This window comes from Pangasianodon hypophthalmus, chromosome 2, assembly GCF_027358585.1.
Source record: "Pangasianodon hypophthalmus isolate fPanHyp1 chromosome 2, fPanHyp1.pri, whole genome shotgun sequence".
Taxonomy (NCBI): domain Eukaryota; kingdom Metazoa; phylum Chordata; class Actinopteri; order Siluriformes; family Pangasiidae; genus Pangasianodon; species Pangasianodon hypophthalmus.
Genome location: NC_069711.1, coordinates 23,862,214 through 23,882,656, shown reverse-complemented (window position 1 = coordinate 23,882,656; position 20,443 = coordinate 23,862,214). Strand labels below are relative to the sequence as shown.

General features: G+C 38.3%; 1 protein-coding gene across 2 annotated transcripts in view; it reads left to right on the top strand.

Annotated features, from left to right (window-relative positions):
* The window catches only part of nos1apa (nitric oxide synthase 1 (neuronal) adaptor protein a), a 131,855-nt gene that overhangs the window by 30,292 nt on the left and 81,120 nt on the right, over positions 1-20,443 (top strand). For both annotated transcript variants that reach the window (XM_026933216.3, XM_026933217.3), the window contains exon 3: positions 17,690-17,782. In XM_026933216.3, the coding sequence (XP_026789017.3) occupies positions 17,690-17,782 (93 nt within the window). The remainder of the gene's footprint in view (positions 1-17,689; positions 17,783-20,443) is intronic.

Below are 20,443 nucleotides of genomic sequence, written 5' to 3'. Positions count from 1 at the left end.
TGGAATAGGCACCCTATTTTTTTTTTTTTTTCAGTACAACCTTTGTTATAGATTTTTATTTTATGACTTCTGCATTATCGAGTGAGTAGGAAAACATTTTGGATTTCCAGCCATTAGTTTTCCAGCATGAAATTAAACAGAAAAAAGTTTGTATGTCAGTAAAGAAAGCAGCATATTACATAAAAAACATGAAGGCTGCTGGGTTTTGCTGCAAAAATAAGAAGCAAATGCGACAGTCAAAGTCTCCAGAAGAACTGTGACTGCTTCTGCAAGATGCTCAGTAACACTTACAGCTCATTTCCTTATAAAACTGCACACATTGTACCTGAGACTACTATTTTTGTCTTTTTTTCAAAGCAAAGGGTCATCACACCAAATATTTGAAACATTTAATTTAATTATTTTTGAAGGCATCTTTGTTTACAGCATTTTCTGCATGTGCCTAAGACTTTTGCACAGTACTATAAGTATTCTCACTTATCTGTGTATAAATTAATATTAATCACCATGACTATCAAATTCCTTTAAAAACAGCAATCAGATTTAGTATTAGAATGGGCTTGAATATGAATGATTACACTGCAACAGAAGAAGTGAATATATAAAGTAGTGCTATGCTAATGTGTTTGTATTCTTAAACCATGAAAAAAATGGGAGAAAATAGAAATTAATGAGGAGTCGATATCATGATCTTTTCTTGATGTTGATATTTAGATTTAGTAAGGTTGCATTTCTTAGGCCTTGTTTTTCAAAAATAGTTTTTCAAAATAGTTCCTGTTCACACAAAGTGTCTGCAAAAAACGCCTCCATCCACACGAAAATGCAAAAATGATTTGAAAACACTCGGGTGAGCACGTAGCCCAGTACATGGTGATAGTATGTTAGAAACCTTCACATCAATGAATCAAGAATGAAGATTTGAAAGAATGTTAAGATTTTAAACTGTAGAGAAGGTGTAGAGAAGGTGAGATGCAGAAAAAACACCAGCAAAGCCCAAACAAACACAAAAGGCTCGTGTGTGGACTGATAATGAAGTGGAGCCACTGCTTAATGTTACACGAGTACCAAAATCTCTGTTGGAGGTGCGGTTTATACCACCTGAGCGATGGATTCAGGAGCAATACAGCACAGTGGTGTAATAATGAAACAAAACAAAAGTAAATTGCAAACATGTTATTAAATAAAAAAAAAATACAGACAACGACGTAACAACCTTATCAGCAGCGGTGATAAACACATTTATAGCACACACAATGACGCAGTAGGCCTGCACAGTTTGACACTGGCGTCAGGGTTTTCAATAATGTTTGGGTTTTCTGTCCACACAAAAACCATTGAAAAGTGCTATATAATTCCTCCACCATGGAGGGCTGTTGTGAGGCCAAAACACAGCGCAAAACTGTGAAAACTGTGTTTCAGAAAAATCTGTCCAATATTCCCAATTCTCAGTTCAGATGTGGATGTCATGCTGTTGAATTAGGCTTGGGCAAAGCTGATAAAATATCACAATAAACGATTTAAATCTCCAGATCTGTTTTTGCTCTTACCCAAAATGGTAATATAAAATAATTGGTAATGAGGGTAACTGGATATCATGGCAATGTAAGATTGTATGTGGACGATAATATCATTATATCACACAAGCTTGTTTTGAATAAATAAACACTCTGTACCTTTTACTAGTATTTGAACAGAGAAATTTGCTCTGATAGTTCTATCGGTCAGTGTAAATCGTTTTATCCCATATTTAACACGCAGCGATGATATTCTAACTTTTCTTGGTAGAAAGATACCCAGTTGTGTTTATTCTTAAGTATGTTTTTGTAACACTACATTCCTTTCCATCATAATGCTCTTTAGTGCACATGTTATTTGCTATTCCTCTGTTTTCCACTTTTCCAATGATTGAGGTGGTGTGTGTGTATGTGTGTGTTGAGCTCTGTGTCTCCGTGTCTCCGCGTAATGTATCTGCTGTCCTAACACTGGAATGTTGATCTTCCCACTCTTCCCGCTGAGACGGACCGAGCAGATGAGTGTGAGATAGCTGAGGGGTGTCTCTGCTGCGTACGGTGTTTTTCTGTAATAATAACATGCCATTTACAGCTGTGAAAATAAAAAGTTGTATTATCTGAATGATGCAGGTGCTGTTTAGATTTTAGCAGTGAAACACTGGACATGAAAAAAAAAAAAGTGTTTGCTCTGAAGCCTTAAACGCTTATAACGTCGAGTGAGATTGTGATTGGTCTCGGTGATAAAACAGGCTGAGAGGGGAAGAGGAAGTCGTGTTTAGACTCCATCAGAAGTGCTTCCCTAAACCTTCCAAAACCTTTTTTTTTTTTTTGGGAATATTTTGTGGGACAGTAGAAGGTTCTTAGCTGCCTCTGCAGTAAGTAGTGATGAGTGGAATTCCATGTTTTGTTGGCTATTAAAACTAAATAGCAGGAGATCAGTCTTATTTGGATAGCGCTGTTAACAGTAGACTTTGTTACAAAGCAGCATTACAGAAATCCCGACGTAGCTCCAAAATAAGAAAACCAGATGTGACAATGGCAAAGTAAATCTCCCTGAGACGACATAAAGAAGACACCTTGAGACGAACCAGACTCATAAGCAAATCCATCCTCTTCTGAGTGAGATTGGATAGTTTGACCTCTGGTCTGATCTGAGGAAGATGTTGTCTTGGTGGTCTTGGACCGGTTACATCACTCATGTCACTAAACAGTCCCTAAATACAGCTCCATTACATACAGATCCACTGTTCTGCGTAGAAAAATAACCTCCAACCGGCTGACAGTAAATGCGCAGTGTGATGGATTAAACTTGTCTACTGTAGTCTAGGGGTTGCTTTAACTTGCTGACTAGTCGGTATAGCAGAAAGAAACAGTGAGGCAGACGGTAAAGAAATAAAAAAATATATATATTTTGTTGGTCTGAAAATGTTTCAAACTCTAATACTCAGTTCTCCAATTGTACAGTCGACTGCACAAGACTATGCTGGGAAAAGTCTTTTTTTTTTTGTCTTTATGGCCCATTAACACTATTACTTGCACGAAGTGTACAGGCATGCACATTTTTCTTAAATCCCACTCCCAGCTGCTGCCAAAGGAATTCCTCCCACAATTTTTTTTTGTTGTTGTTCTTTAAAGCTAAATAAAATTGAAATAAAATCCTTGCCCTTTCCGTTGTGACCAGCTCTGTGTTAAAGAGCACTTTCAGAGCCGTGGGTTTCACATCACTGTCCTGTTACACATAGCTAGTTTCAGCAGAGTCAGATCAGCAGCGCATGCCCGCTCAAACAGGATGATCCAGACTTGCTTTCATATGCTATTGAGGCTGGAGTTAGACATGACAGAAAAACTCCCAGGCAATGCTATGGACATTGGACCCAACATTTACTGTATTGTTAAGCCGTAATGTGCTGCGCTGCACATTCTCACTTTCAGAATCAGTGATTTCAGCTGAGCCTCATCCTCCAGTTTAAGAACTGGTATGATGTTAAATAGTGTAATGTGATACACAGATTTATTATTTTTTTCACATTTAATGCACTGATTTATTTACTTTTGTGCAAACCCAGCTATAGTCTTGATTATGGAAAACAAATAACAAAAAAAGACAGTTACTTAGTTGATACAAGCATTAGTCCTTACAATCTGCTTGTTTAAAAAGAGAATGATCATCTCACTTCGTAGTTTCACTATGTTTAGCCAAACTAAAGCTCAACGCTTCAGCATTGTGTCTCGGACAGTTTCTCCTCAAATACTTTCATCTTATCACAGCAGCAGAGTCAAAGCTCCAATTCCCATCCCTTCATGTTAGTGACCACTCAGTACAGAGATTCTGTGTCTGTTCTGTTTCAGAGCGTGACCTTCCTGAACCCGATCCCTCACCTCTGCATATCTGACATGCTTTTCCAGCCTCCTCCCAGAGAGTGTTTCTCAGAGAGAGAGAGAGAGAGAGAGAGAGAGAGAGAGAGAGAGAGAGAGAGAGAGAGAGAGAGAGAGGGAGGGAGAATGAGGCTCCTCATTCTGATCCTGTCATTCTCCTAGGGCTTACACAGATCCCTGGTACCATCTCTAAGACTGTTTAATATTGCCTTCCTATAGATCTTTCACAACATATATACATGATACAGCCTGAAAGCTTTATTGAAATGAAAGTAGCCTTTTAAATTTCGTTAAAAGCCTGCAGCTTTAAAGCCAACTGCATTTAAAAAAAAAAGTTTATATGGCAAAGTGAGAATTAGTGACTAGAGTAAATAAATGTCCTAGCTGTGAGGAAAATGTCATCAATTCTGCAGCTTCTTGTAAATGATAGACTGTAAAGGCTAAAGCATTGCCTGTCCGTCTTATAAACAACCCACAGCAGACGGATGAGGATGTGTGTTAGACCAGTTACTTGTGACATTTTTAGTCTGGAAAACTTGCACTGACTGATAATCCTCTAAAAATATGAATGACAAGACTTTGTAAGACAGCACATAATGTTCTTTACGTCCTAGAGTGAAATAGCAATGATATTATGATTGTGGTTGTAAAGAATAACAGTCAGGGTTTTGCTGTTAGCTCCTGAAAACAAAAGAGCAACAGTTTCTTTTCTCACTCACCATTTTCCAGCAGCGTTCAACATCATATTAATGAGTAATCTAACACAGACGTGGTCGAGATGTTGATGCAGACGCTGGGCTTCCAGAATGAAACAGTTACAGCAGAGACTCGGCTCGGCTAGTTAGCGATCTACAAGATGACAAACGTGATTGCATTGACAGCAGTATTAGCATGAATGTTGAAGCTTTGGAAGCTGATCTGTTTGAGAAGAGTGTACAATGCACTGCAGTCTCTATGGCGAAATCCCACTGGCACCATTATTAGCAGGCAGTCAGACAGCATTGTGGGTAATGTTGGGAACCTTTAAGCAAAGTGAAAGTAGACTGGAAAAGCCATCTCATAATTTCATTACAAAATTTTGAATGCCACTGAAGTTCACATGTTAATTATAAATTTGAGATAAATGTAAGTCTCTCTGGATAAGAGCGTCTGCCAAATGCCATAAATGTAAATGTAAATAAATGTTAATATGCAAGTTGTTTAATATGAGCTAAGCCGAGGCTGCTCATGGGTTTGCTTTGTGAATCAGGTTGTACTGGTTTGTATTGTAATGGAAGGGATGAACGACTTAACTATTCATCTTTGTCAGAAATGTGATGTTGCTGGCTGTGATCAATATGTAAATTAGTAACATAGGACTGATGAAGTAATAAAGTGTAATACATCGTTCATTCCGATTGTAGATACTGGATCATATCATTTTATTGCACATATTAATACACTATGCAGCAATCAGTTTAATTTCTTTGAACGCTGTTAGCACCTCATTGTGAAGTGGTAATAATGTGAGGTTTCTGAGATCCAGCACAAATATTTGAATCAGATTTGAGCAGGCTGCACATGTGTTCCTAGATTGGGTCCATATCCATAATGAGAATGGTCAGATCAGAATTCAGATGAAGGATTAGCTGGAAAAAACAGCAAGAGATGCATTTGGTCTTTTCCTTCCGTCTTATCTGGATCATAAACAGGAGAGGTTAGCTGCGCTCCGGAGATGAAGGCTTGTTTTTTTCCAGTTTGTTTTTTTTATCTCTATGTCAATGATGGAATGTCTTAAAAATGTATTTTTGTATTTGGGCATGAATCAGGCATGTAAGTAATTTCAAAAATGTGCACTTTCAGAGCAGAGATCAGTTAACACCGACAGGCACGGCTCACTTACAAACACACATATCAATTGTAAAGACAAAGATCGAATGTGAGTTGAGCGTTAAGGCTTGTAATGTCAGTGTAGCCAAGATGGTAGTTATTTTCCTGGTTATCCCTATGCAGAATATTAAGAAGTGTGAATACCTACTTTGTATGGGTGTAACAATACAGCATATCATACCATGTCGTTCTAGACGAGGCTCTCGATTTCGTACACCTGTGTATCAAACAAGAAATTGAACAAACTGCATAGTAAAGTATTCGTAATAAAATACCACTCATCACATTTTACATGAGATGTGATAAACATTTAATCTTCCTGTGTGTTAATGCCCACACTCCTCCTTGTGAAAAAATAAATTCTTCTTTATCTCGAATCAGACTTGTCCTAGGCAAACTATTTTCATGAACTTATAGTGTAAACACAAAGCCACACACACACGCTAGCTGATTCAATCCAGGCTAAAGAAATCCCTGAGGTGATTGGGAAGCTCATAGCTTCAGATATGAGACGCTCCTCAGTGGTGAAGAGAGCAGGATTCAAAAACACATCTAGGGCTACAGAGAGCAGTGTGACTCTGACAGCAGAGCTAGCTAACAGAAGAACAGGAAATAAAAAGCTTTGTGCTTCAGACACCTTAGAGTCACACCAGTGAAAGCTTAGCCATGTTTAATTTTGTTCATTTTAATGCACAGCTTTTGTTTGGTTATAACAATATATCAGTCTGAATGGATCACACGAGCACTGTTATTATTAACTTTCAGTTATTATACTTTTAAAATACCAGCTGTTTTAATAGTTGAAAGTAGAAAACTAAGGAAATGCTTGTTTTTGCAGGGTAACACAATTCATTTGACATCTAATACATTGACATTTTCCATATGTTGAAAATTTGTGTGAGCTTGTTCTACACACACAAAGGGAAGGTTTCCTCATTTGAAACTCGATTATTCTTCTGTAAGCGGCAAAAAAATTGGCAGAGGATGAGGAAACATCCACCCACATACACGCAAGAAGTAAATAAACAAGCAATATGACTCTGACACCACTGAAGGAAACTGGACTGAAGAAAGGCAGGAAGAAGGGGAAAAAGTCTATTCTTTCTGGTCCCCTTCTGGTTTATTTTCACTAATATTTCCTTTTAGCAAATGTCATTGTAATTAAATAATAGTTAGTTGTACTTTAAAACATGCTGCAACAAAGTGCTGATCAGGAGTCTAGGTGTCTAAGGGTCATACGTAGATCATATAGCTTCGTTATCTAAGGAATCCCATCCATTAATTCTATTAAAGACAAATACGACTTTGTCCTGGATTGTAAAATGAATAAGGAGTCAGGGAAGTGAAGCTAAACCTGGGGAAATACGATCTCTGCACTTTACAGCACAGAGTAACTAGCATGCCAAAGAGGACTGACCGACTGAGACAGGTGTAGAAGGTTAAATTAGCAGGTGATGCGAAATGCTAAATAAATTTTCCTGCTGTCTCACGTGGATTATAGTTTTACTTTGCATAGCAAATTCCCAAGTTCCACCTTTAGCCAGAGCGAACAAATGCAATATTTATTAGCCAGACCACCGAGTAAGTAAAATCTCCAGTGTAGAATTGGAAAAGGAAAGTGAGTTAGCTAGTTAAGTGCGTTAATACAGACTAATAATAATTATTATAATTAGAAATATGATCATTATGTTTTTCTAATGAAGTTTCTGATGTAGAACATCATGCTTATTCCCCCAACAAAAAGTCAGCAAGTTGTTGGCAAAAAGTTAGGCTAAGATGTGGTGCTCTGTCTTCACGTCATATGTAAATATTACTTGAGTCTGCCTAGCATCTATATTTTCTCTCGATATGATTAGGATCAACTGCAAGGTTACTATCATTTATAGCAGGAGAGTTAAATGACAGGAGGCACAGTTCGATCTTGAGCTCTGATTACTGTCTGAGTGAAGTTTTGCATGTGTCCATGTGGGGTTTCCTCCGGGTTCTCCAGTTTCCTCCCACCTCCCAAAGACGTGCTGGTAGGTGGACTGAATACACAATCACCCCCGTGTGTGTACGTAGTGCCCTGTGATGGACTGCCGTCCCATTCAGCGTGTATTCCCACCCCTTGTCCAGTTTTCCTGGGACAGGTCTACTGTGATGCTGATGGGAATAGAAGATAAATCATTTGGTTTGTGCTGAACTGTTTTGTCAGTTTTCAACAGTGTTCCTGATTCTGAGATCATCTGTCATCTGTGCACATTAATTCAGAAATGAGGAGGGTTGAAGGCAACTACGAAAAAAAGAATAGTGCCCTATATAAACTAATCTCCAATACTTTTTAGTTAACATTTATGTAGTCATGTGGCAGATGCTGTTATCTAGTGTGACTTACAAAATTGCACAAACAGCTATAAGCACCATTATACAAAGTAGTTTTTGACAGTTTGTAAGAATGTCTGGCCTGGAAGTATAAAGATGAAAGCTGCTTTATGCGGGTGCTATCTGTACAGACAGTCTGGTCGATAACAAAAGAGAACAATTTCAAAGACCAATTAAGAGAAAAAAGCAAATACAGAAAAAAATACAAAGAAGCATTGAGCAGGTATGTCTTTATACCTTTTGAAAAAGAAATGGAGACACAGGGCCATTCTGCCTGTAGGCAGAAACACATTTGAGCGCTGAAGAGCCAGGACGCTAAAGCAAAAAAAGATCTCACCTCACCAGACTGCTCTGATCTCAAAAAAGTAGTCTCCAGGGGTACCGAGTTTGGTTTGTGGATGTGCAGTTGTAAACCAGATAAAGTGGTGCAGATCCCTCTGAGACCTGGAATGTGAAGGCAAGAGGTTAGAAAGTCTTGTAGGGGTGTCACATGAGAGAGCTTGTGGAGGTTATGAAGCAGGCAAGCAGCAGCACTCAGATTGTAGAAGAGATGTCTCAAATGAGATGAGACCGGCACATAGAGAGGTCAACAAAATGCTAGAGCTTTTATGAGAAGTTTTTTTTTTTTTTTTTCTTTTCAGTCAGGAAAAGTTGGATTCTTTGTAAAGTGTAGAAATCCAGATGGACTAGTTTGGGCACCCCTTACCCAGTTATCTATTTTCATGATTTTTGAAGTGAAAAGAAGTATTCACCAAACAATTTTTAAAAATATTTTTTTTCTGCTGGGAGTCTTTCTATTCTTGTTTAAGGAATATTCACCCACTCTTCCTTGCAGAACGTTTCTAGTTTGGAGATATACTATGTGGCCAAAGGTTTGTGAACATCTGACCATCACAGTTATATGTAGTTCTTCCACAAAGTTGGAAGGACACAAGTGTCTTAGAATGTCTTTGTATGCTGCAGCATTACAGTTTCCCTTCACTGGAACTAAGGAGCCCAAACCTGTTCCAGCATGACAATGCCCCTGTGCACAATGTGAGCTCCCTGAAGACATGGTTTGTCAGGGTTTGTGAGGAAGATCCTGAGTAGCCTGCACAGAACTCTGACCTCAACCCCATGAACACTTTTGGGATGAACTGAATGCCAGTTCATTTCTTACATTACTCATGGTGGATTTTGAGGTATGTTTTAGATCATTGTCCTTTTGTAAAAGCTGATCTCTTTTCAGCTTCATATTCCCTTTCAGCATTTGCTTATATTTACTGAAATCCATCTACCAGTGCAATGTTTCTTGTGTCACTAGTGCTGTCATACAGCCCCAAAGCGTAATAGATCCACACCCATGCTTAAGTGTTCTTTTCATCAAAGGCTGTTCCTTTCTTGTCAAAGATATCTTTGGTGATTGTGGCTAGAGAGTTCTGTTTTTACTTTAATCAGTCCAAAGCAATTGTTTCCAAAATGTCTCTGGGTGGGGGCATGGTGGCTTAGTGGTTAGCGCATTTGCCACGCACCTCCTGGGTTGGGGGTTCAATTCTCACCTCTGCCCTGTGTGCGTGGAGTTTGCCTGTTCTCCCTGTGCTTCGGGGGTTTCCTCTGGGTACTCCCGTTTCCTCCTGCAGTCCAAAGATGTGTGTTCTAGGCTGATTAGTATCTCTAAATTGTCCGTACTGTGTGCGATTGTGCCCTGTGATGGCGTGTTCCCTGCCTTGTGCCCCGAGTCCCCTGGGAAAGGCTCCAGTGACCCTGTGTAGGACAAGCGGTACAGACTCTGGATGGATTGATGTCTCATAGGCTTAGAAGTCATTTTGGATACTGTAGACATTGATTTGTGTGATGAGGGCTGTGATCTGAGAGTTTTTTGGTCTTCCATATCTTGCCTTGACTTTCTTAGTTCCCATTTCTTAATGTAATTTTGGACAGTGGAAATTGACAGTGGAAGATGAGCTGGAAGTGCTTTAATATCTTTTCCCCCCTCCCTGCTTTGTAGACATCAATTAGATCCATTTTCACATGTTTAGAATGCATGATCTGTCCATTCGGAATAATGCATTCATATTCACTTACATCCTTAAACTAGACTGACATTTATAAAGCACTGGAGAATTTTCCATGTAGCTGATCTGCCACTGGTGTAAGTGAAATGAGAAAATCAAATGAGAATCAAACAACTGTCATCTGCTTTCAAAGTTATAATTGGATTGCTGATAAAATCACTGCAGGGCTTTTCTATAATTCTATATATTTTGTAAAGTGTTCTTTTTTTTATGTAGGAGAACAAAGTCCATTTTATCTCTGCCTTCATTAAGATGAAGCAAATAGAAAACTTTGAGGTGCAAAATTCGAGCCATGAGACACGTTTTATTCAGACCCAACTTTAAAAAGTGTGATTGTTCCACGTGTATGATATTAAGTTGTTTGCCTGTTATGGATTGATTGCATCAATTTTGCTTTGTTTGGTCTCTTGGGAATCCAAGAGGTGCAGTGTATGGAGGATTTCATTGAATCAAATGAAGTCAGTTTAAGGCAAATTGCTCTTCTCTCCTTTTGTTCTGGTAGATGTCTCTGGGCAGCACTCAACACGTCGCTATGGAAACGCAATCCACCATTATGTCCTTAGTAGCCATGGACACAGAACAAATCTCCTGTTTCTTCTCACCAAGTCCCATAACACAGCTGCTTTTATGATGCATTCAAACATTTGTGTCAAGGAGATGTAGTAGATGTACATCACTGCAGGTCCATCTTAATAAGGAAGCGACATATCAGATCGTTTACACTTAAGAATGCTCCAGCTATGAGAGCTGGATGAGCTACAGAGGAAAAAAAGATTTTGGAAGTGCTCCGTAAGTCAGTGAACTCGGACTGAAGCAGAGATTCCTCTTTGCTGTTTACTTCTCCTACTTGATCTGGGAGTTGGCCAAGCAAAACACTGCTGCCCATTAAAGCCCAGACGTCGTCACTGTGATCCACGATGTCTGATGATGTGCTGACACAACGTCTGTCTGCATGCCAGCCACAGAGTGTAAGCCTAGACAGCTGTACCATTAAAGTCTTGTGACTCAGATGTTGTCTGGTTTAAGTAGAGTCTGTCAGCACAAGTGTGTGAAATGAAAACGCAACATGGCATGTTAGCTTAAAATAACCAAAAAGCGTTATGTTTATGTTTTCCGTCTGATATGTGAAAGAAGCAATGTTTGCTAACATGAGAGTGTCAATAGTCTAGAAATAAAGCGGAGTGGACAAAGTAGCCTGGGCACCTGGGACAAGCGGATTTTGTGTTTGGGCTCTTGGTTGTTTATTTGTAGTAACCCAGCGGTGGAAGTAGGTTCAACAACCAAAAAAAAAAAACCCCTACAACCTAAAAAAGACACTGCTACTCTTTATTGGCTTTCATAAAACAAGAAAGGTTTAGACATAATGCTCTTCACGGTGCACAGAATAGTAGTATATAGTAGTATAGTAGTAGTATATATTATTTTATTTGTAGTTGTCTGGTGGACAAACAAGTTAAACAATGAGGAAAAAGGGGAAAAAACCTATTCCTGATTGACTTTCAGTTAGCATGTAGCTATGTTTACACTTAATCCACTTCATGGTGTGATGTACATCAGTGCTATATCTGTACTATGTTAGCTACCACTTTTTAGCCAAGATACGTAGGTGTCCAGGCAACAAAACATGAGTCAGGGTAGCACATTTATGCTTTTACTTGGCCAGTAGGCTAGCTAATGAGTTTATAATTTGTCCTCCAATGTACCATACTAACCTAACTTTTATTCAATTTGATTCATAGCCTTTCCTCAATCCTTGTATTTCCATGTGTGTCTCAGGAGTGTTCTACGGTTTGTAAATGTTGCCCTTAAGCTCTGGTCTTTGTTTAATTCCCACATCACAGTGAAACCTCTGAAGTTCCAGTCCCCGAATATGGAAATGTCACTATGCTCAATAATGCCATTTCTCACTTCTAACTACGCAATTGTTGTAAGGCGTCTATTGAAATGAGCATGATGAACCTGACATTTTCATTCTGAGATAGAATCAGATGGGTATTTCAGGCTGTTCTGGATACGACGGCCCAGCAGCCAATACCAAATCTATACACACACTAATAAGGAAATGTATTTAGCGAATAGCTTTCAGCACCTTTTGTCCTGTTTGGTTGATACCATTTACGCATATCTTCTTGCATGTGTAGTTGAGGTGTAATAAATAACCTGAATAGTATGCAATGCTGAATAAACAGTTTAATTATATGTTCTGTTTAACAATGATAAATTAACCAGGTAATCATGTAGGAGTGGAATGTTGCAACAGGTTCTCAGTGTTAAATGAACCACTGTATTACTCTTATGGCTTGCTATGCTATAACAGAGACCGCATTTACCCCGACTTTGTATTTTGTGCTTTTCGCCTTGAAATCTCCTCCTGGTCTGATGCAGCTTTGTGCTTCTGTTAGCTAATAGCAGTCAGGTTGCAGTGACCTTGCAGATTAAGCTTTGAGTGGAATTCGAGGCACGTTCAATGCACTTCATTGTTCGGCTCTGGGAAACTTGAGCTAGGCTTTTTCTCCCAGCTGTCAGCAAATCTTTATTAATATGGATTTGCAGATAATTAAAAGCCATTTGTTAATGCGCAAACATTTCTCAGACCACACAGCAAATAAATGAATGTGATCTTTTCATTTCGCAGGGGTTTATAAATGAGCCAGTAAAAGCACCAGTGGCCAATGTCATGTTTTGGTTATGCAGAATATTTGAATCCTCTTCAAATTAAGGCAGTTACAGCTTCGAGATGTCTACGATGAGAAGTTACGTGGGTCCCACTGATGGTGTTTGGGGTCATATATCTCTGATGATATTAAATACTCCTCTAATATGTGCCAGTACATCGCTCCATTCATGTTTATTTCTATGACTCATAGTGTGTAGTGGCCCAGTACCTTCTGCAGAGAAACAGCCCCAAGTAATGTTGCTCCCGTCTATGTACTTCACTTTCTCCAAACTTGACAAGCTGAATTATAGTTAAAGACTATTTTTTCTGTCTTTTGTTCCCAAAGGGTTCTAATTTGTCTAAATGCTTGTTTTTTTAAAGTGACTTGTGACCCATACTCGGAATTTGTGCTCTGCATTTAACCCATCACACACACGGAGCACAACCCAACACACACACCCGGAGCAGTGGGCAGCCTTTTTTTACTGCGACACCCGGGGAGCAGTTGGGGGTTCGGTGCCTTGCTCAAGGGTCTCACCTCAGTCGTGGTATTGGGGGTGGGAGAGAGCACTGGTTATTCACTCCCCCCACCTACAATCCCTGCTGGACCTGAGACTCGAACCCACGACCTTCAGGTTCACCTTCGGGTTGCAAGTCCGACTCTCTATCCATTAGGCCACAACTGCCTTTTTCCATTCTAAAAATCCTAGCTTTTTCCATTCAAGTGTTGTTTAATAATGTTGTCCCTGAGAACTTTATCAAGCTCCTTGGAATCTTCCCAACCAATGGCAGTAGTCTTTTATAAGACATTATGTGACACGTTGTGCAATTTACCCAAGAATCAAATCAAACTCTAGCATTTATATCTAGAACTTGATTTATTTTTATGTAGCCTTTAGTGTATGAATAGTTTTTCCCCTATCAATTTTGTTTTTTAAGCACATTTTTGTTTGTCCTTTATTTGTGTTTATACATACATCATTTTTCTACAAAGCCAAAAGATAGCATGTGTGTGAATTTTAAGTGGATCTATGCATTGGGAGTATATGACATGACATAAACAAATGTTTAAAGTTTCACAAACCGTATAATACTACTACTTACCAGAATTCTGCTTTGTCCTTTGCCATGACTGTCCCATTACACATGATGTGATATTTAAGAGGTTTCATGGAAATTTCATGGACTGGGCATTTAAATGAATGAATGCATCTCATAAATGTCCCTGTGCCATTCATTTGTTGTAGAATTTTGTATTTAACACTAATCATTGTTATTTCTGACTCCCTCAACTCCAATCTTCAGACCTCTGACACTTCATCTTGCTCTCGATGTGCTGAGCTAATGTATTAAATGAGCTGCCTCGAAGGGTGACAGCATGCTTTACAATAAATTATCAAGATGTCAGACTCTTTCCTGGTAATGTGTCCACTTCTGTATACACAGATCAAATTCCGTTCACTTTTCCAGAACTTGTGCTAGGTCTTGTCCAGCTTGATTACTCTGTCAGTTTTCCTTGTTTGTAATCACACTTTACCTGCTTCCCCATTAATTACAATGTAATAGTTTTGTAGGAATGCATGTGAAAAAGAGAAAAGCCAGCCGGTCGGAATTGGTGTAGGTAGACCAGCACCAAGGATAATAACATGAAGCACACGGGTGCTATCAGGTTGATAAATCTGTCAGTGTTTAGTGCTCATGTTTTAGTCATTAGTTTACTGATTGCAGATGATAATCTGGCATTTACCTGAGCGAGAGCCAAACATAGCAGTGACCTTTACTCTCTATTTTTTCGTATCTGTACGCTGACTTTGTGTTGTGTATTCAGCACCTGCACCAAGAAGTACTGTGTGTTGTTATATACATTTGGGAGGATGGGGACAGTCCAGGATAACGCTAGCTCAGCTAACAGCAAGTACATTATGTTTTTAAAGTGGTCCTGTTGTTGCACTAATTGTGGGAAAACATACTCAAAGGAACATTTTATATCCCTGTTCACCTGCTGAGTCAAATATTAAATCTGAAGCTCTCTCATGCACACACATAACACCTTACTTGTGAAAAATGAACATGTGATAGGCAGCTTGTAGTTCTCTCTTTTTTTTTTTTTTTTTTTTTTTTTCTTTCCCCCCCACACATGACTCTCTGAAGTATGTATTTGACTGCATGTAATTCCAGTATTAGGTCATCCATGCTGATGTCTTTGCTGCTGCTTTGTAATCAGAGATGGCAAACAATCAAGGTGAAGTTTCCTAATCTCTGATATTATATATATATATATATATATATATATATATATATATATATATATATATATATATATATATATATATATATATATATATATATATATACCAACCACAGCGCTGTTGAATTCTCAGCTCTTGGTGTTCAAAAGGTGTTGCTGTAGACAGTAGTTCCAGTTTCAAGGAAAATCGCAGGTTTTTTGTTAGTGCACTCATTCTCATTCTGATATGTTAGAAAAATTTTTGGACAGAGTCTCCAGTGTCAGCACTTTAACAGTTAGAGGTAAAGCTCTTTTTCTTTCTTTCTTTTACATTTGAAAGTCTTCAGGACAGATAGCTTTGAGTTTTCTGGTTTTTCAGTAACATGACAAGCTTTTTTGTCTTATTAATTTTACGACAGAAGGAAAAAAAGGCTGGAGAGAGGACTCTTTATAGCTCCTATAACATACGTTCTAAAAGGAACTTTTTGTTCTTCACGTGACTTGGAGGAAGCACTTCTCATTCCCTGATGTATAGGGGAGAGCTGGCTCGTTGGTGGAAATTGACTAAGACTAAATTAGGAAGGAAAAATCGGGGGGAACATTTTTTGAACATATCTTCAACAGTTGCCAAACAGATAAAGCTGTGAACGTATTCTCTTGCAAAATATAGCCAGAGATTTAAATTAAGAAAATGGAACAACATGTTGTTCAAACTATTGCAATAAAGCATACTGCATCAGGATAATTTTTTAAAGCTCATATTATGACCTTGGATGCTGTCCACAGCCTGGCAGAGACGTAGAGCTGAAATAGCATGGGGCTCAAACACACCATCCATGCAGCAGGCAAAGAATTATAATATATTACCATCTAATATATTAATGATGGCATTTTATTTATGAGCACCTTTCAGGGTACCCAAGGACACTGTACAAATAGATTACAGTGCATGAATGCATAACAATAATAATAATAGTAGTAAAATTTAATTAAATGAAAAGCAAGTGATGATACTAAAAAGAAAGAAGAACATCAAGAAGAAAGCATGTTTTATGACTGAGATAATAAACAGATAAGAAAACCAAAAAGGAGAAGACACAATAAGATTTATGCGTATGAAGACATTCATATTGTGACAGATATTACTAAACATATTACACAGTATTTTCCAAAATAAAAAACTCTGTCTTGTGTGTTTTCTTTCATTGTTGGCTGTAGCGTCTAGCCACTGGCATTAGCATTTAGTCAGGTTTTTTTTTTTTTTTAAATTAATTACCCATTAACAATTTCAGCAGTGCTTTCAAAAAAGTCAGGACTGTATATAAAACTAAGAAGTTATTCGCTGTAACTAAACTCGTAAAATTGAAATAAAATTCTGTAAAATATGCATGCATGTGCTCTGGGTTGAGCAGCAGCAAAGATGTTTTGAATTTCTTTTTTAATAATTTCTAAGTCACCCTGATAAACACTTCTATTTTTTATTTTTATTATTATTTTTTTTTTAATTTAAATCCCTGTCCATGTGTTGCAAGCTAAAATCTTCACAGCTTTATCCGTTTGGCAGCATGGACAAAGGAAGTAAAGCTGCATCAGAGAAAGGTGTCTTGTCACTGTGCTCTGAAGGACATACGGTTAAAGTTCATGTAGGATACAAAATAGGCTAAAAGGAATTATGAAACATTGACACATTATGAAATGCGACACGCGATTTTTGTCGATTTTAAAGCTACAGACACCACATTTCTGACAGACGTTTAAATCCTCCACCATGATAACCATCATGATAGATGGGATCTATTGGCAATTCCTCTGTTAATCATCCCATGCCTACCTGAAGCAGGGTTTTAGCTTAATGGTATTTCCTCACCTAGTGAATTAGCATGAATATGTTTTTGTTTCAGTCACTCGGGAAAACTGTACCCTATCTTCATCTGCGTGCCCTAAACTTCAAAATTTAAGGCAAAAGTTATATTCATGAAAAATATATCGTTTGCTGTGTCTGCTGATGATGTATGTACTGTAGTAACCATTTCGAACTAGGAAGTGGAATTTTGTGGCAAACACACAAACGTCCCAGTGCGGTTATAGGAAGTATAAGCACTCTTGGAATGCCGCTCGTCCAATCAAATTAGTGGACAGGAACTAACTGTTTTATAAGCATACATACATAGTAGAAATATTTCTGTGTATTTCTGCTTTATTGCTACACATCACTGTGTTCTACAGTTACCTCAGATGCCAGTGTGAAATCTCACAGAGCTCCAGATTCAAAGAGGGATTTATACTAACTCTGATATACTTCACACATCAGACTGTTCTTTTTCTTTTTAATGAGATGCTAGACACTTTTTAATGAAAGCTAGAGCACCCTCCTTTGCATTTTAATTACCAAAATATTCTCATCACCATGGCATCTTTTAAAAAAAAAAGGGTTGTTAATAGATCTCATTTCATTAATATCAAATAAGGAAGAATAGGTGATGCAGAGCTAAAGCAGTTTCTCTTTCACTAAAGTCTAATCCTGGTAATGAATGTTTTTGTTCATGTACTGTGAGCCAGATGGAAAGTAATTGCTTTTTTGAGACTTTTTTTTTCACTCACTCCTTGTTTCTCCTCTTCTCTGTCCTGTATACAGTATGAATTTAAAGTGAAGAACATCAAGAAGAAGAAAGTCAGCATTATGGTCTCTGTGGATGGCGTGAAAGTTGTGCTGCGTAAAAAGAAAAAGGTGAGGCTGTTTATGCTCCAGGTTTGCATTAGCCTTTGTTGAGATACAGTATGTTGATATTGTAATATTGAGATAACATGAGTGGGTCTTTTTTTATAGCAGTAACAAATTCTGGAAGCAGCGTTTTTTTTTTTTTTTTTTTTTTTTTAATGCTTGCAATTGTAAAATGTACTTTTTTTACAGATTAATTTTTTTTTTTTCATTTTCAGTCTTTATTTTGTAGACATTAATTAAAAGTATCATTAAACTATTTTTCTAAAAGATTATTATTTATAAATGCAGCACTCCAGCAAACCTATACATCATGATACATATCGTATGTCATAGAAATGTCTTTAAATATCGTGATATTAAGGTTTTTTGGTCATATCGTCCACAACTAAAGAGCAGGTCCAGCATTGTTGAACACTGTAGGAAAAGTTGAGGGTTTTCCTGGAAGTAAAAGAAGAATAATTGCAGGCTGTTCAGGAGAGGAAGCAATCAGATGTAATTCAGTGAATGGGTGGAGACTGGAGTGTGTGTGTGTGTGTGTGTGTGTGTGTGTGTGTGTGTGTGTGTGTGTGTGAGAGAGAGTGTGAGAGTGTGAGATCACCATCTGTAGCATCTTCTCATAAACAAGTAACATTTAAGAGAGAATTCCTTTTCCTTTTAAAGGAACTAACAAAATATCATCACTGAGTCTGTAGGGTTGTCAAAATGTGAATGTTCGAGTCATTATATTGCACATTTGAATGTCGACAATATGTGTTTGAATGTGTAAACCTAGAGTAAAGCTGAGATCTGCGCCACAGTATGGTGAAATTCCTGGCAGGTTCACACACAGTTCTTTTTACCCCAATTTATATCTACAGCCGCCTACTTTTTTTTGGCAGAGCAAAGCAAGTTGAGAAGTTCAGCTTTTCAGAATAATGTCAAGTGTCATCAACTGCTTTGTTTATCTGCTGTCCATATTTTATTCATGCCCAGAATAAAATAAACGCTGGCGGCCCTTGAGTGATGCAACAAAAAAGCATTCACCCTATACTTGAGAGAGTGCATGTTTGAATCCTGACAGCCATCCATGGCCAGGAGTCCAAGAGAGCAAAATTGGCCGTGCTCTCTGAGTGGGAGGGATGGCAGACTTTCTGTCAATCACAGCGATACTAGCCATTCATGGGTCTCTGTGAGCTCATGTATGTGGAAGAGGGCAGATAGCACTTTCCTCTGAGTATGTTATGCTGCCCTGTGGTGCAGCAGTTTGAAAATGCTATTGGCTGGCTATTTGCTATTTGGCAAGTGAGCATACTGGGGAGAAATGGGGGATAGTGGCAGAAGATTGCTCAGAGATTAGTGTAGTTAGCAAGTGAATGTATAACGCGCTGTAATATACATTATATGGCCAAAAGAATGTAGATACCTGATCATACCTGATCATCTGGTCACATTTAGTTCTTCCCCAAACAGTTGCCACAAACTTGGAAGCACACAATTGTCTAGTATGTCTTTGTATGCTGTAGAATTGCAGTTTCCCTTCACTGGAACTAAGAGGCCCAAACCCGTTCCAGCATGACAATACCCCTGTGCGCAAAGTCAGCTCCATGAAGACATGGCTTGCCAAGGTTGGAGTGGAAGAACCTGCACAGAGCTCTGACCTCTACCACTCTGACCTCCTTTGGGGTGAACTGGACCGCTGAATGCGCACCAGGCCTCTTTGCCCAACATCACATTGGATGGCAAATGACCTCACTAATGCTCTTGTGGCTGAATGAGCAAATCCCCACAGCCATGCTCCAAATCTAGAGGAAAGCCTTCCTAGAAGAGTGGAAGTTATTGTAACAGCCAAGAGTGGATCTGTGGCATGGGCATATATGTCTGTGCTGGTCAGGTGTCCACATACTTTTGGTCATATAGTGGATATATTTTATGTAGTGGAAAACCAAAACTTCACCATTTTGGTTTTCCAAATACCAACAGTGTGTATGCATTTAGGAAGAGCTTGATTTCTGAATATTTTCACAAGTACATTTTGCTGTACTGTATTACGATTCTTATCTCTAATAATTGGTCACATACTGCAGATGCATTGGATATAGATAGGCTAAAAGATACAAATTATTTCTTTTAACATTTAAGGAATTGATATCGGGGTTGAAAATATTTCATTTGCCATCCATGTGGATGATGAAAAGCCAGAGAGGCAGGATAGATGTCAGAGGCAGTTTTAGTTTTGCTACATCATGGCTTTATACTATGTATAATTACAAGATGTGCCATGTAGAGCTTCATTCGTATATTAGACTCTACTTCAGTAACCATGGAGAACAGTAAATCAGACAGAACAAATTAGGGTAAGAGTTTATTAGCTGGCTTCTAATAAACGTGGGTGCTGGACTAATGTGAGTGTTCTTGAGTTTAATAACCAGCTCCAGCAGGAGTAAAATATATTTTGGCGATAAACTATATTGGTTTGTAGTTGATTCCGTTAGATTTACTAATTTAACAAATGATGCAAGGCTTAATTCTCATTTATTTCCATTAATAACTACTATTAATAATCATGAGACAGTATTGCTCAGATGATGCATTCTCCAAGACAAAGCATCCATCGTGCAGAATAGTATGAAAGATGTTTCCTGAGCTTTTGATATGTCTGACAATGCACAAGGTCATGGAAAAAATCAG